General features: G+C 42.6%; 1 protein-coding gene across 2 annotated transcripts in view; it reads left to right on the top strand.

Moving 5' to 3' along the window:
• The first annotated feature begins 6,018 nt into the window (after positions 1-6,018).
• The window catches only part of FSTL4 (follistatin like 4), a 209,829-nt gene continuing 198,204 nt past the window's right edge, over positions 6,019-17,643 (top strand). For both annotated transcript variants that reach the window (XM_039701794.1, XM_039701793.1), the window contains exons 1-2: positions 6,019-6,073; positions 8,628-8,763. In XM_039701794.1, the coding sequence (XP_039557728.1) occupies positions 8,635-8,763 (129 nt within the window). In that variant the 5' untranslated portion in view covers positions 6,019-6,073; positions 8,628-8,634. The remainder of the gene's footprint in view (positions 6,074-8,627; positions 8,764-17,643) is intronic.

Raw genomic sequence — 17,643 nt, 5'->3', positions numbered from 1 at the left:
TTTGCCCAGTGGCTGATGGTTCCTTCCTCAAAGAGACATATTGATTGTGGGTACATGTAAGGGTAAGTGTGATCGTGTTCAGTATTTTGAGCTCATCATCAGTTATCCCATTCCCATTGTCATCCAATGCCCAGACACTATCAAATTGGAAGCAGTAGCGTAGAAAATTACAAACAAATCAAAAAAGACTACAGCTGTGAAATGAATCAAACCACTCTTGCTACCCTTCGTATTTCCTTCAGTATGAAACTTCTTTTACAACAAAAAATTACAATTTTTTGTATTTTGGGCTTACAGCTGTGAAAGAAGGGATGAAGCACTGCAACCCAGCACCCACCAAACATTTAGGAAAACACGACAAAGACAAAGGATGGGTCACCAAGGCCAGCACCTTGCCTAGATCTGTGCCTCAACCCCTTTTGACCACCCAAAGAACATTCCACTGCTGCAGACATTCGTCCATCAGTATTCCAGCTTGTAATGATGTTGGAGAGCAGCACCCAGAGAATCCTCTTGGGTGTTTGAAGCTCTTGACCTTGGTCCTCTCCATTTGTTGTGTCTTAAACAGGGTGATGTGATTAGAAAAGTTCAAGTCCAAGCTCCTTGTCAGCTTTCCAGAGCAGCCCCTCGTTGTGGGCTTGCTATACCCTGAGAGCAGGCTCTGAATAGATGTGTGTTTGTATGAAGATGACCACATTAAATTTAAGCAGAAATAAATGGTAATTTAACTGGTACAAACACACAAGGCTGACATAATCTCTAAAGGTTTGAGGCTGCTATTAAATTTGTTCTCCTTGTTAATTTGTGAGCAAGAGGATAATGAAAAACTGGAAACTCTAAAGTTGACATAAAAGTAAGAGAAATACAGTTAGCAGGAATAATTTTATGCACTGTCAAAGTGAAAAGGCTTTGCTAAATGTACGTAGGCAAAGATACACACTGTCATCTTAATGAGTAATTAAAAGATGGACTTCTAATAATTGAATCATGACTCTTGTCACATTTATATTTGTTTAATATCTGTAGTTTTGATTGAATCTTGTTTTGAGTTCTGATCTTAATCAGGTCTGATTTAGGCTCTTGGTTCAAATAACTCAAAGTGATGAGCATGAATCTTGTTGTCCTATTACCTCCTCAGCTTCTTGTTCCCGGTGAATACAATGTTCTTTTGAAATCTCATTATTAGATACTGCATTTAGCTAGCAAGACTGGACAAGTGAGGTAGGTAGGTGATATGCTGATGTTAAAGGTTTGCATTTTCAAAGAGGAAGTCTTCTTCTCTTCTTCTTCTGAACATCACTTGGTATATTTTGGAAGTACTTTAAAGAGCTGACATGGTCACAAGTTCCTTTGCTGGTACAGCTCAGGGAGCCTTGGCTATTTGCATTGCTCTGTTGTGCTGGTTTTTTGTAAATCAGGAAAGAAAAGCTGTGTAAGAGATGATCATCTGTTCTTTAAACCTATTCTCCTTAAACTAACTGTCATGGTCACCCTGAAATGTGATCATATCTTCAGTGACACAGAGCTGTGCCTCACCAATCTGTTTAAAATTTCTCAAATTTTTCAAATTCCTGAAGTCCCATTCGTCAAAGCTAACAAGAGGTTGCACATTTCCAGCTCCTCTCTGAAATAAACAAGGCTGGGACTGGCACAAGTCTCTCCTTCTTCACAGTCCCCAGATTTGCCCACATCATATTAATCTATTGTCTCTTGCAACTTCAATTCCTCTAAACTTTCAGAGTTTTCTGGTTCTAATATCTACTTTTTTAAGCAGAAGGAATGGGATGATGCTTAAAATCTCATTACAGTGAACAGGTTATCCTGTGTTTCAATGAAAAAAAAAGCTTATTTCTCCCCTTCCTCTGCCTAAGAATTTTTAGGTGCTCAAGTCTGACTTTAAAACCATCAATTTTTCTCTTCTTTTTGACTACAATCATTGGGGTTTTTTTGTTTTTTCAATTCCCAGTTCAAAAGAAAGCAACGATTATTTTGCTTCAAACTCATCCAGCCCTGAAGATGAGGAATTTATCACCTTTTCATTGCCAGCCTGCGCAGTTTATTTCTCCAGTTCTCTAAGAAAGCTTTTTGCTTTGCTCAGCTTCACAAAGGTGGGTGAACCAGAGCAGGGAGACAGCTGACTCTGTCCCTGAAAAGCTCCCACAGCATCTGTTCAAAACCACCTCTTGGGATGCAGACACCCTTTCCACGGGGCTGTTAAAGGTCTCAGGACAGACTGAAAGTGTTTGCAGAAGTGGGGTATGGAGCTAGAGTTGAGGGTGTGATGAGGGATGCCTCCATCTGCTTTTTATAAACAAGACTTGCAAAAGGTTGGAAACACCAAAAGGTTTTGAACCAGAATACCAGAGAAATGCACAGGACCCAAATGTGTGCGAGAAGGCACTAAAATGCTTGTAGGAACCTACTTCTGTCAGTGGTGGGAAAGGGACATCTGGCTTGGGAACATGGACACCCTCAGCACCTGAGAGCTGATGGAAGAGCAGACTTTACTTTGTTGGGCCAAGTTGTCCAACACTTACACTGTGCAGGGCAAATTCATTCCTCATTTAGCTGTTGAGATGCTCAGGGTGCTTATTTAGAGGTTCACCAACAGGTGGGAAAGAAGGGCCAGCACTGCTGGTCAGGAGGTGGGTGAGCCCCAAGAGCTCCAGGGAGGGACCCCACAGCCCCTGATGGCACGGGGGGTCCTGGCAGGCTGGTGGCACTGCCCACACCACGCTCTCCCACCTGCCGTGGCTGCCAGCCTCTTGAAGAAACACAGCAGCCCCAGCCTGTGCATTGAAAACTGCATCAGATGATGTGAAATGAGCAAAAAGTGAGGTGGCAAATATCACCAAGGCAAGCTGCCGGTGGGGAAGGAACTCTGTATCCTCCAGCATGTGTGGATATAAATAAACACAGGCTGTGCAGATACTTCAGATGTCTACTAATGCATCTTGTATTTATGTCTGACTTGAAGAGATACAGAGAGATTAGTAAATACTTCAAATTGACAGCACAGACATATTTTCATAGAATAAATGTTGCTGGTAAGTGGAGAGACTTTTCTTCCTTCCCTTCAGGAAATGGGGAAGAATTGTCTGCACTGATATTATTTCCAATTTTTTTTTCTCTCAGGAAAGAAAAAAAGATCTCACTGGAGATATTGTATTTGTCGCTGATTAGATTTCTGTGTTATTTTTTTAAAACTTCAGATCTCTTAAACCTATAGGGCACCTATGAAATACAGACTCATTTCTTCCAGGACACTCTGCAAAGATCTCTCTTATGTTGCCCGGGCACAATTCACAGTGGATACTCCATTTTTTAAATTGCATTTGTGATTTCTTTTTAAAATCCAAACCTTAAATCTGTAATTTCATATCATCCTAAGGAAGGAAACCACAAAATAACAAATCCCTATGAGCCTCTGTGTGTGATTTTGGAGAAAAAGCTCTATTTATTTGCAAACACTGAAAATATTTTAGTGGTATTTGATTTAACAGGCCAGAAACAAAGGTTCTGAAAAACCAACCAGTCTGATCACTTATTTCCTGCAGAGAAAATAGAAAATAAAAAATAAAATCCCCCAAATTTAGTCATGATAGAGCCACTTCTGCAACTTTGTGCTGAATTTTGTGGAATGATTTTTTACTAAGCACATTTTCTCCTGGACTTAGACCCACCTTCCCAGAGTAGCCCATGTCTACTAGCCATGAGAGGGATCCTGTCCTTTTCATGCTGAAGCCAACAGCAAATCCAAACTAATTCTGCAGGCTGTAAGTTTCTTTACAGGAAGAAACACACAATTTGACATGTTTTATCAGGTCTTTTGGACTGCTCCTCTCCTGTTGCTAATTCTGAGTGCTCCATCACCTTTGCCTAAACCTCCTCGCAGCTTTTGGTACAAATTTGGTACAAATAGCCACATATTCTGGTTCTGTGGTCCTGCCATGCCTCCTGCTCGTGCAAACATCCTTGTTAAAAACTAGACAAGAAATTATTATATTGGTTTGGTTTTTTTTGTTTTTGGAAACGAGATGAAGACGAGGAGAGTGAATTATACACACATATTCTGGTTCTGTGGTCCTGCCATGCCTCCTGCTCGTGCAAAGATCTTGGTTAAAAAATAGGTAAGAATTTTTTTTTTTTTTGGGAAATGAGACGAAGAAGAGGAAAGTGAATGAATTTTAATGTTTGCCTCTCTTTATAAACACGGTTATGTGGGAATAGAAGGCACACCTCCAGAACAGCCCAGCGCCGTGCAGCGCCTGCTGTGCCAAGTCAGGGCGTCCCACCGCAGACAATCCGGTGTCCCGCGATGTCTCCCCGGTTTGACGGCCACAAGGCGAGGGACCAGCGGTCCCGTGTCCCGCTCCGGGCAGCGCATCGCCCCGCAGCAGCTCTCCCAGCACGGAGCTGCCGCGGGCTGTCAGAGCGAGGGGCGGCTCGGCAGCCGCACCCCGAGGTACCACCGGCTACCCACGAGCATCCCGGTGCTCCCGGCGCTCCCGCGGTTCCGGCCGGGCGCCGGGATGCTCGCAGCCGGTGTCTTGTCTGTCGGTCCGTCCCCCACCCCGGGGCGGTCCCGCCGCCCGCACAGGTGCCGGCATTGGGCGGAACATGCAAATGCGGCGCTGACGTCAGGCGGCTCCGGCCCGGAGAGCAGAAATAGGGGCGGCCCGGGCCGCGCCGCGCACTGCCCGCCCGGCCCCGCCGCGGCGCCGGGGGCCGGCGGTGGCGGCCGGGCTGGCCGGACCGAGCGCGGCGAGCGGTGCCCGGCACCCGGCCGTGCCCCCGGGAAGGGATGCCCTGCGGCTCCTCCGGCCGTCACCTCGGAGAAAAGCTGTTTGGAGACGTGTGGTCGGGCCAGCTTTGAAAACTGAGGCGAAATCTCTGCGTGGTTCAGGAGTTTCTTGGTAGTCCTGCATCCTTGTTGGATTGATGCTCCCCGGATTTTTTCCGGAGCATTGAAGTGTCTTGGAGAATTTCAGTGAAATGAATTCTAATCAAATATAATAAGTGAAACTTAATCAAATGAAATATTTTTAAGTAGCTTTTGCTCAAATGAAAAGTCTGGTTTGTACTTAAACGTCAAAGCTGATTTCAATGAGTTCTTAATGTACCCAAACTTTAAGTATTTAACAGTGGACAGCTGACCGAATAATTATTCGCTTTCATTATGTCTTGCCAAAACTATTGGCTTTTTTTGCTTAATTTTGTAGCCTAGTTCTGTAGCACTTAAGAAGAAATTATGGATGTCGAAATTATTTTGCCAGCAATGGAAACGCTGTTTAGATAAGGCTGGAGCAATTGGAAAGGATGATGGCAGGAACTAAGGACCAGATTCTTATCTGGTTTTAATAGCGTCAGTTTGAATAGAGGTAATAGTTTATGTCCAAATGCTTTCTTTTTGCTATAGCAACAGTCAGAACTTCAGGTAATTAAGTTCAGCCTCTTTCTTATGTGAAGCTTGTTGGAAATTATTGTAAGCTATTGCAAACCAGTAATTTCTCAAATAAGCTGCAGTTTAAGTAGCCCTGAAACAAAACCAATAACTGCTTTTGGCAATTTTTTTTTAATCTCATTGTGGTCACCGTAATTGAATTCGTAAAGCTTTTGTGTTGCGGAGGAAAAAGTTGTGGGATCACTGCAGGATCTGGTTGTTGCCTGTCACAGAAATGCTTTAAACAGTTTGTGCTGTTCTCCACTCAAAAGGCCAAGATGCTTAGTCCCTGTTGTTTTTCAAGGTGACCCTTTTTGCTTCAGTAGCTCCCAAGCCTGTACCCTAAAACCTGTGCTTGTCTTTGGCTGGCATCTGCTTGCTGTTCTTCCACTGGAGACATTGCAGCTCTTTGCTTTAAATTCGAGGCTGTCCCTGTGTGTTGGTGCCAGCCCAGACCCACCTGGCCTTGGGATGGGTGTTTTGCTGTTGCCATCGTGTTTGAGCTGCTTCAGATGACAGTGCACAGCCTGGTGCTGCTGTACTGGTGGTGTCATTCCTGCTAGAGCAGTGCCAGCTGCAAGCAAAGCTGGAAGGCTGCTCCAGCTCAGAGGAGGAAACCACAACCTTCAGGTAAACTTTTTGGCTTTGCATAATATATTCTTTATCACAAGGGCCAATATTTATTCTTTCTTTTGCGTATAACTGCTTGTTTTATGCAGACATTTTCATATGCAAGCTTTGATTTCTCTGGACAGTGATCTCCGTACAAGCTCAAATCCAGAAAATCTGTTCCTCCTTTGAGCGAGGAAAGAAAATGGATAGTAAAACTTGCCTGAGCTTACAGTGGTGGTCTGGATCTATTTAATCAATTTGAGTTTTTTTGTTGACTTCAGGGAACTTTGAACCTGCAGTCTGGTAGCTGTATTGTATGGTGTAGCTGCAGACCAGGCTCTGCAAGGAGCCTTCCCTTTAGCTCAGGGTAAGGCTCAGGGTGCTGAGCTCTGGTTTAGCATGCCAGGTGACAAGAAAATGCTGTATGACTCCAGAGTAAGCTCTCAGTTGATATTTATGGTACATATTTGTTGCTTGATTGAGGCTATTAAGATATATAATGTGTATTAATGTGTCCTCCTCTTACTGTGACTGAGAGCAATTAGTGTGCTGTCAGCATGCAATAAAAACAAGCAATTTCTAAACTGACTAAAGATGTTCTAGAAATTCTGTTTATAAAGCAACCAGAGTTTCTATCAGGTAGTTTGCCCTGTCAGTTTCATCAGTGTTACAGATCCTAATCCAAATACCTTCATGCTTTCTGTCAGTTGTTTACTAAATATACGTTAAACTAGTGATTTCCTTGTTTTGCTCCAGGATTGTAATTTCAAGCAGGATATGATTCAGAGGTCTCTAGAACTGTTGTGTTATTTGTTGTGATGGAATCAACGGAGCACACAAAATACCTCTATTAAAGGAAAAAAAACCCCAAACCCTGTGAGAAACAATGTTGCTGTGCAAGAGCAATTCATAAAGTAACATGTACTTGTCTTTTATTGATGTAGTGACTTTGGTTTATTAAATATTTATTTGTAGCCCCAGTAACATTACATCTGAGGTTCATAATTGGAATTTAGAAAGACTAATAAATTTTGATTTCATCCTGAATGCACTTCATTCAGTGTGTTTACATTAGTGCCAAGAAAAGGCATTGCCTGAGCTCTGTGGGTGCTGTATGCTGTGCTCAATCTAGTGCTGGGGTGTCTTTGAGCAAACAAAATACCTAAGATTGTCACTGCTGGTGTAAATTAGAAGTGATGCACCAAGGCTTGGATATAACCTGTGGCAAATACATGGCACGAAAACACTGTAAAATGAGTCTTGTCAAGACAAGGTGTGTCATGGTGAGTTAATTCAGCTTGGCTGAATTTTGCCATTAGCAGGTAACCCTCCTTGTTGATGTGTATGGCTCAAGCCAGGCAGCAGCCTGTCCCTCATCTTGCAGAAATGCCATCACTTCGTTAAGGGTCATTATGCCTCATTAATGGGTCCATTTTAGCCTTCCTCAGCCATCTCAGAAATGGTGAGATTTTGAATATTGCTTTGGTATTTTAACTACACAATCTTGTGTCATTGTTATGGAGGAAGCACAGCTCCTGTGTGAGCCTCCAGGGCACCAGTGCAGGGTTGTGGTGTGTGAAACTCAGGAGTTCCTTCTGACACCACTTTGGGTAACTGCATTGGTGTTCTTTCCAAATTCACCAGAACCACTGCTCAAAGTGCATGCAGATTTAATGGGAATCCCTCCAGTTCCCTACAGATGTGGGGCTGTGGTGGGCTTTTGTCAGGGAAATGGTGCTGCTCTTGAGTGGAGTGAGTGTGGGAGGGATTGGAAATGTCTCTGCTTGGGACAGAGGAATTTGAGTGCAGAAATCAGACCCAGGTAGGACTCACCTCTGTCCTGGTTGGAGAAACACGCCAGCCCTCTTCAGCACAGGATTTGTTTTGTGTTTGTCAAGTTTAGGTGTGTTTGGTGACCGTCTGGGCAGGTATCCTCACTGGGAGATTGAATGACTGTCCCTGTGTGCTGGTGTCAGCCGTCAGCCCTGGCTCACCCTGCACACCTGATCGTAGCCAAGGGGGTTGCCAGTGGCTGTATCTGCTCAAGGCAACGTCCCCCTCTGTGTCAGAGAGGAGTAATGATGTTATTTTCTGTCACATTGCTGGGAGCCTCCAGCGCTCAGAGAAGCAAAGGTGTGTGTCTGGCATTTTCCTGAAAATCTGCTGGGGGTGCAGGTGTGAGTCCCTGACTGTGAGTGACCCTGTGCTGCTGGGGGCTCTGAAGAAGGGATAAAATTCACCCTTTGGCTTCTGCAGTACCACAAGATCATGTTTTGATGTGGTTTGCTTTTGGCCACAACAGTTAGAGAAATCCCAGGTCTCTGGCTCTGCAGGTGCTTTGTGCCAGCAGGCTGGGAACAGCACATCCTAAGGAAGAGAGTTTTGGTGTAAAACTACTTCAGCATGAGAATTCATTGCCAGTGCACTGGAGACTGTAGAGCTCTGTAGGCACTGAGTGTGGATGGACACTGTCAGCTGAAGCCTCTGTGTCACCAAACCTGAGCTGGGTTTTGTTGTAAGATGAATGTTCTATAACTGTTCTTTTTTTTTCTTTTTTTTTTTCATTTAACAGACTTGAAATGATGACATCAAGGAGCTTTTGGTGCTCTCTTGTACTGCTGGGGGTTTTCCCACTGGTCACGAGGGGATGGATGGATGTGGACCAGAGCAGGAGCCTGTATTCAGATGCGGGGAGGTTGCATCAAGAGGTACTGTACACCTGCTGCTGCTGCAGCCACAGCTCTTGGGTTTCTGTTCTTGGGCTCTGGGCAGGCTCTCCATATTGTAAACAGGAAACAAATGTGGGCTTATCCATGTATATTTATATTAAGAACCTCCCAAGGAGGTCAGTGAAAAGCAGTGACACAGAAACTCTTCCACTTATTTGGTATATTGACATCATCTGGAAGTGAAATTGTGCATCTGGCTGTTGTGGAGATGCTGACTTTGCCCCAAAGACTTCACAGTGTGCTGTCCTGGGGCTGCTGACACCAGTGAAGCTAAATTTAACAAGCAAACTGCCCTGGTTCTTCACTTGGGTCAATGGGCATTTAGGTGAAATCTAAAAAAAGCTCTTTTGATGGAAAGCTGAGCCATAGGTGGTTCTGAGAGAATCAGCAAAATTACTGCCCAAAGTGTTTCCCTCCAGACTTACAAAATGTGATACCTTTCTGAAGCACAGAGAAATAGAAAGGGAGCAGGGAACAGTGACTGCAGTGAGTGGTGATGTCCTTCCACCCCAGTGCCCATCCTGTGGGGCTGGGGCAGGACAGCAGCTCCTCCTCAGTGCCCAGTCCTGGGCTCAGGGAGTGCAGAAGCAGCTGAGCCTGTTTCCAGTGCTGAAGGTGACAGTGTTGGCTGCTGTCACAGGGCTGGGGATGGAGCAGCCCCTGTCCCAGCAGGATGCTGGATTTCTGAGCCAGAGCTCAGCACTGCTTGTGGCACAGATGTGCACTCAGATTTTCACAAGTCTGAGGCTGAGACGTGTGAATAAAGCCACAAAAATCTAGAACTGTGACTTTGTTGAGCTGTAAATGATGAATGAATGCTGAAACAATTTTAGCTATTTAATTAGTTCCTGTATGCATTTCCCTAAATGGTTCCCTAAATGTCTGAAAGTGAGAGATGGTGCAGAAGGACAGGAAAAGGACACTTGGCTATTTTTTAGCTGCCATTGCCTTGAACACTTATGTGCTGGCAGACACATCAGTCAGTGCCAGGGTAATGATAAGCCCTTGATGGATTCATGTTGCAATTGGATCTATTTAAGCCTCGGGATTTGGTTGTAGTTGGAGGATCCCATTTCTCCCAGTCACATTCTGTCTACAAATACCCAGTTATCTGCATTATAGTTTAAGCCAGTTTAAAAAGTGCTTTTTGCTGCTTAGCAGGGCTCAAAAGTCATTTCAGTGGTGTTGGGTGTTCTACAGCTGCGAGGTCTGTTTCAGGTGTATTTTGTCCTTGAGGTATCCAACCTCAGTTCTGTAAAAGTGAAGAACAGCCCCCTTCCACACCTCCACTGTTATTTTGCTGCTGTGTAGGCTCAGGTAGTACACTGCCACTTTGTTAAACCTGTTCTTGCAGAATCTCTGATAAATTTTGCTATTTTATTAAAAATTATTAAATATTTTGCACGCTTGTGCAGTTAAAGTCTCATTCTTTACGTGCACATTAGTTTTATTTTTAAGAAAGTTGCTCTGAGGAATTAAATTCATTACTCAATTTACTTTAACATAAAATCATAGAATTATTATATTACTTGAAAGACACTAATTCATTTGATCTTTTTCTAAAGACCATAATATTATTGTATGAATTACTTGATATTGCTTGAGGTGGAAGGATCTCGGCTAAAAAAGTATTTGCTCAGGTTTGCACAGAATTTAACAAGTGTGAATATTAAAATTATGAATGTACAAAGAATGCAGTTAAAATAGGGTCAAGAAATGTAAGTTATAAATCAGATTTTTGAAAGAAGTATCTGTATAGAAAACTTGTTTCCACAAGAAATAGTGTTTATACAGTGTGGCACCAAACACCAAAATTAATGTGAAAGCTCTGAACCCAGCTTTCAGGTCAGTGAAACTGAGATAATCGCCTTTTGAGAGTAAATGGCAGTTACTTTCTCTTGCAGAAAATAATTTATCCATAATACCTTTCTAATAATAAAAGTCACCTGAAATAATTTTCTAGCATTATAGGGCTTTGTTCAATTTGGAGCTCCTTATCCATGAGAAGTTTGTTAGGTTTCAAGTTTTATGGTTTGATTAATACGTAGATCCATTAACATGCATTTAAAAAATATTGAATCACAACTAGAAATGCTCCTAGCAAGTCACTAAAACTGCTTTAAAAATGAGTAAAATGTTAATTTACAGGTCAAATAATTTTGAAGTCTGCTCTGATGGAAAATTCCTGTGAACCTCATCAAAGCAAATACGTGGGTATGGGTCACTGACCTTCACTAATATTTGTTCTGATCTACATAGGAACAAGTTTACTGCATCAAAAACATTGCTTAATTTATGTTCAGATAGCTAAATCAATTTCTTCATGGTATGTGGTAGAATTATTGCAGCTGTGCTTTGAATTTATTAAAGAAAATAAGACTACAAGGCTTTCTGATCAGAAACCAACCCTCTGATATAACAATGGTGTGTGTTTTTCTTGATGTGCAGCCTTTCACCCCTCATGTTTATGGGTGTTCCTGAGAAGAGGTTTCTTTTCTGGAATATTTTTAGTCCTGAGTAGAATACTTAATAAATATGTATATGCAGTATGAAATTCCAGTTTCAATGAGAGAGCTAAAATAAAAAAACCCCGTTAAATTAAGAAAAAAAAAGACAGCATTAGTGTTTGACTGGAAAGCTGCAACATTCCTGATTTGTATTAATTTTGGAGATTACTGCTTGTTGTGTGAAATGTCTCATAGGCTGGTTCCAGGGCTTGCTGGAAAGCTCTTGAGGCTTCTGGGCATTGCATGTGGACTTGGGTGAAGCTTCTCATGGTTGGACCATCATGAGATTAAATCCTATTCAGTGGAATATATGCTGAAATGTCAGATATATAGAGCTCACCACTCTGGGGTGTTGTTTTTGGACAAGTTTTTGCCTCTGCCTTCAGCAAGTCTGATTGCATGTTTAGGTTGGATGTTCTAGAGGTGGCTGCAGTTCATGGGCAGCTCAGTGCTGGCTCAGAAGGGCTTTGGGTGGTCCCTGATACACCAGGTGATGTAATCTGGGATCACCTCTTCCTTCTAGAATAGAATTCTCAAAAAATGTAGCTTTGAGTCATTGCCGGTGGCAGTGAAGAGAGTTTCCAGTATGAGCAGAAGAGAGACAAACAATCTGGATCTGAAATCACGCTGGAGTTTGTGTTTGGAGGAGAGCTTGGCCAGGAGGTTCTGATGGAAAGCCTGCAATGCTCAGTCTCTGCTACGTAATCCACACTAGTGGCTCAGGCTGATTTTTTCAGCCTCCCAGGGTATTTTGCAAAGCATCTTATTAAATACTGAAATTTATCAGCCAGTTTCTCCCATTCCCTGCTTTCTCTGTGGGAGGCTGATTTCCTGTGCATGCTGAAGCCAAGCTGGTTTTGCCGAGGTTCTTGGGGCAGACCTTGGATCTTCTTTTGTGAACCTAAAATGAGCAGAGCATTGCTGCAGGTCTTCATCAGCCCTTCCAGGAGCAGAGCTCCTCTAACACATCATCAAAGAGCTGCATTTTGGAAATGTAGATTCTGTGTTATGTTTTCTGGGGCACTGCTGGTGGATAGCTTGAATAATGTTGTCCTAGCTTTATAGTGTGCAAGTGGAGAATAATTCTGTTTTGTGGTACATGGAAAGTTGTTTTGTGCTACATTTTTAAGTATTTGGATGTCACCAAGCTCCTGAGCAGTGACAGTAAGGGCTGGCAGGCGTTCTGTGGTTTGTTTAGGGCTACAGAACCATAACTGCTCTGTGGTTTCTCGAAATACTTAATTGCTTTAATTTGCCTTTCACGCCGTGCTATTTTTGCCACCCATCCTCCTACTTAAGAAGTCTCAGGAACCCGTGCACAGCCCCCCACGCTCCTGTGGGGAGAAGAGCTGTGTCCCTGGGGAAGCTCCTCTGCACAGAGCTCACAGGGGATGCTCCATGTGCTCGTTTTTCAAGGCACCATAACTTTCTTCTTGCTGGCATTTGGAGGTATTGGCTCTGTTGGCTATCCATTGATTTTGTTCATTAATTGTTACTTGAAGGAGAGCGTAGAGTCCCATCCCTGGAAGTGTTCAAGGCCAGGTTGGATGGGGTTCTGTGCAACCTGGTCTAGTGGAAGGTGTTCCTGCCCCTGGCAGGGGTTGGAATTGAATGATCTTTAAGGTCCCTTTGAATTCAAACCATTCTCTGGTTCTATGGCACCTGAACTGCTCAAAGTCTCCAAGTATGAGTGTATGGCAAACAGCTGGATCAGACCCTTCAGTGCCCTCATGCCCAGAATAAAACCTTTCTCTGGAGACCACTCAGAAGCCTCAACTGTGCTTGTGTAAGAGTGTCAATTACTGCTGAAATTTCTAGTTATATCCAGATTCTTAAATGTTACATCACTTATGCTGCATCTGAAGATGACAGTAGGTTATTCTGTGCAGCAAGGGATTCACAGGGATGATTTTGGGCTCCTTCCCCCTGCAAAGTCATGTTTCCTAATCTGACAGACTAGAAAGGGATTTTTTTCTGAAGCAAGGTGAAAAATTGCAAAGGCTTTTTTAGATAAAAGCTTTTTGCTTCTAATTCAAATATTAGAATTTCAGAGGATGAGCTTGGAATAAAATAGGCACAGTGTACAAGTTTTGTATACAGTTGGATATCTAATATCCTGGTATTTATTTTAACTGTTAATAATAGCAATGTCTACCATTTGAATGTTCTTTCTGCTTTTCAGTTTCGAGAAAGGAAGAAAAGAATCAGATTTTAATTTAAATCTATACTGTGCTACAGCCTGCTGCTGCTTCAAGCATTAATAAAAGTACAGGCAGACAAGACTTAAGTTTATTTTTCTATCACTTTGGTATGTAGTGATAACTCACTCCTTGTTACCTGCATTTATGTGGTATCTCTAACAAGCAGTAATTGCTTTTTTGTGGAGCATCCTAAATCTTAACAGGTATCTTATCCCTGTGGAGATGAGAAGCTTTTGCTCTAAGTGCTGGTTACCAGAGCATCTGCAGCTCAAGGTGCTGAAGGTGGAATGTTTTGATAATATTTATATTAGGTGTGTTGAGGTCCTTCCTCTGCATCTCCAACCTCCCCCTCCACTTGCTTCTGTGTACTCACAGGGCTTAATAAATGTATCTTATGGGATGCTCTTGTACTTGAAGTACTAGAAAATGTGAAATTTGGAACAAGGCAGGTACTGTACATTTGAATAACAGCAGAAAATTGAAAGAATTTTGGTTTACATGAGTGGTTATGGCTCAATAGTGAGTGTCAGGGATTGTCAAGATGCATCTAAAGCACAATCTGAAAATGAAACCCCCTTTTTTGCCGTCCCTTGCAGAACAGAAATCCTGCTTCCTTTGTTTTTTTAAACTTCTGGTAGGATGCAGTGTGTGATAGCTCATGGTGGTCCTGCACAGAGAACAGGTCCCCTGCTGCTGCATGGAGCAGTTTGTGGTGCCTTGGATGTTAATGACCTTGGATTTCGGGCTCCTGGATGCTGTCTCTGGGAGCAGAGGGATGTGGGCTCGTGGTGCCTGGCTCTGTGCTGAGCTGTCGCACTCACTGACTGCAGGAATCAAATTTCAGGAAGTTTTTCTCATGTCACAGTTGAGCAACTGTGAAAAATCATACTGAGATGGGGAAATGCTGGTATGATTCTAAAGAAGAGAATAAGACCAGAGTAAATCATGTTGCAAAAATAAGAAGAATCAAGGCAATCTTAACTTGGTTATGATGTGACAGAGGGTTAAACTTTCTGATATTTCGTTCAGAAGCCACTCAGCCTTAAAAGACTAAATGTTGAGCAATTTTTTTTTTTCCAAATGTAGCATATTCTCCCTTTGAAACAAAGATTGTAGCATTAGTTTTTAAAGGAAGACAGTTTTACTTGAAGTACTTTTGACCACCAAGCAGGGAAATTTTTGGTTTTTAGATTAGAAATAGTATATCCACAAATTTGGGATTTCTTAAAACAGCTATCCCATGAGCTTCCCCATCACAATGTGGACATTTATGGAGCTATACCGGGGTTTCTCATCTGGAGTCCAGAACTAATAGTGAGTAAAATCAGAGCTGCAGTAATTATCTCAATTAGCTGCCGTATGGATGAGCAGATGATGCTGTGTGATGTGAGACATCAGAGTTCCTCTGTGTTCGTACCAGACAGTACAAATCTGAGCTGCCAGTGTCCATACTGATAGCAAGCTTTCTCCAGACAGTAGCGTGTGAGCTATTTTTTGCTCATGCCTGATAAAAAAAAGGGAGAAAATCCTAATTGTCAGACTAAGCTGTGTATTAATCATCTATTGTGCTGATGCTTCAGTCCCCATGCAGAGTCCCACCAGCCCTGTACTGAGTGTCATTTCATAGAATGGTTTGCGTTTGGGTCAAAACTTAGCTAATTCTACCCCCCTGCCCTGGGCAGGGACACCTTTCCGTATCCCAGGTTGCTCCAAGCCCCTTCCAGCCTGGCTTTGGACACTTCCAGGGATGGGGCAGCCACAGCTGCTCTGGGCACCCTGTGCCAGGGCCTCACCACCCTCACAGGGAGGAATTTATTCCTAATATCTAATCTAAATCTATCTTGTTTGCATGACCCCTCACTGGAGATAAAGAGGAGAAGGCTCTGAAGGGAGGAAAAAAATCCATGGCATGGTAATCTGTTAATAGGATCAGCCACTTCTTTATTAATTTGCCAAATGAGTTAGGACTGTATATTTAGAAATTGTACAGCAGTTAGGCTGATCCTGAGAGCAGGTCCCTGGAGACCTGGAGTGTGCAGAGGTAACATCTGATTTATTGTGAGAGCCAGTATGAGCCCAGCTGCAGGGGCTGGCTTTGATTTATCTGCTTGCACTGCCTTGTCTCCCACAAAGGGTCTGGTAAGGCCAGCAATGCAGGGAACATGTGGATTTGGAGTGTTACCTGTTCTTTTGCCTCTCTTTTGCTGCATTGATTGTTTTATTGTTTTTTTGCTGCTGGTTGTGGGGTTTTTTTTTCATTGATTTATTTTTTGTAAGTTTTGGGGGTTTTTTTGCCAAGTCCCCTGTATTAAATTTTGGTTATAAAAAGGGGTGCCTTTTTACTGAATCTAAATCAGTATTAAAGGGCAAGAGACTGAAACCATTGCAAGGTTACCTGATGGATTATTGTGCTTGAGGCAGTTGTTATCTCTTTGGTATTTGCATTGGTGATCCATGCTCAGCATCATTCACTGCTGGGATCAGAGGTCAGTAACAAACAGGGATGGGAAATGCACACCCATGTGAAAATCTCTTAATACTGAATTCATCCTGGGAAGTGTTCAAGGCCAGGTTGAACAGACCTAGTGGAAAGTGTGGCAGGGGTTTGGTACAAGATGAGCTTTATTGTTCCTCCCAACCCAATCCATTCTGTGATTCTACACACAACAGCCCCAAAGTGGTTTTGCTGCTTGCATCCATTGCTAATGACCCCTGGAAAACCTGTTTGTGGCATGCTGCCTACCAAGCACTGTTTTATGTTGTGTTTTCCCTCTGTGTTGTTGTGTTTTAACTCTGCACAATGGAGTTCCCAATGCTCTGTGTTTGTTATGAATGAAATCTGATTTATCACTACTGCTCTGCTCGTCCATGGACCCATGACTCATCATTAATCAGGAGATATAACATAAACTAGCTCTCATTCCTTTTGTAAGAGCAGAAAAGGGCTCTGTGCAAACCAGTTGTTAAATGGCATCAGGTTCAACATGGTATTGGTACAACAAATAAAAGCAAATGGCATTCATACAACACGCTGCAGCTGCAGGGGAGTGAAACAGTGTGACAGCAGGTACTGAACTCTATTTGATTTTGATTTTCACCCCTCCTAATCCAGGTAGAAATATTTGTCATACTTGATGAATCTGGTCTTTTGGAGATGCAGTTTTTCTTTAGCTATATGTCTGGTGAAAGGCAATCCCGAAGCAAACATACTGCATTGATTTCCACATAGTGATTAGGCACTTCAGAAACAGAACAGAAGGACCTTTCATTCTGTACTCAATTGACTAACATTAAAAAGTAGGAAATAGGTGCTAAAAGTGAACCTTGACAAATAAAACTGTTGTATTGCACTAATGAAATGCTATTTAAAGCGGTACATGAAGAAGCTTTTTAGAAGGAATGGAAAATCCAAAACAGTTTTTTCCCTTCAAAGCAGATGATTTATGCTCTGATAAAATTAGATTTTTAGTTAAAGGAATTTGCAGTCATTAAATGGTGCCCATGAAATAAGTCTCATTTATAACCATCTGCTTTATGGCTTCTGCAGAAAAAGTATTCCTCAGGCAATGCATTCAAGAACTTTGGTGTCATTTTTATCAAAATAGTTTGGTTCTCTACTGGTAATGCTATTAAAACCTCTGAAACCTCTGTGTGATGTTTTTTTTTTTTAAACTGGAGATCAGTATCATCTTCAAGAGAAGTCTACCTGGAGCTGCTACCTTTTTGTACAGTACTTTAAACCCTGCTGTGGCTGCCAGGCATTTTTCCATTTTTTTTGTCTTCCCTCCTGAAATCTTGACCATTCTCAGTGTCATTGGAGGTTTCTCTGGGGAAGGGATGTTTTGGGGGACACACCAAGTGCTGCTCTTTTTCCAGGAACAAGAAGTGATGGCTTGCAGCCTGACCTCGTGTTCTCCCACTGCAGTTCTAACAAGCTGTTCTTCTGAACCCTGCATCTGTTTTTTTGGATAGTTTATATTCATCAGAGCTTACAATTATAAGGGGAACAGAATAAAAGAAGGGAAACTTTGAAAACCATCCTTTGTCTTTCATGATGTCTGTGCAGACATGGAAATAACAAAAGGGCATTTCATAAAAGTGAGATGAGGCTTGGATGTTTGTTTAATAGAGCCTTGATAGTCTATTTCCTT

The sequence above is a fragment of the Passer montanus genome, unplaced genomic scaffold (genome assembly GCF_014805655.1).
Source record: "Passer montanus isolate IOZ18808 unplaced genomic scaffold, ASM1480565v1 scaffold15, whole genome shotgun sequence".
Taxonomy (NCBI): domain Eukaryota; kingdom Metazoa; phylum Chordata; class Aves; order Passeriformes; family Passeridae; genus Passer; species Passer montanus.
This window is presented reverse-complemented; position numbering and strand designations above follow the sequence as displayed.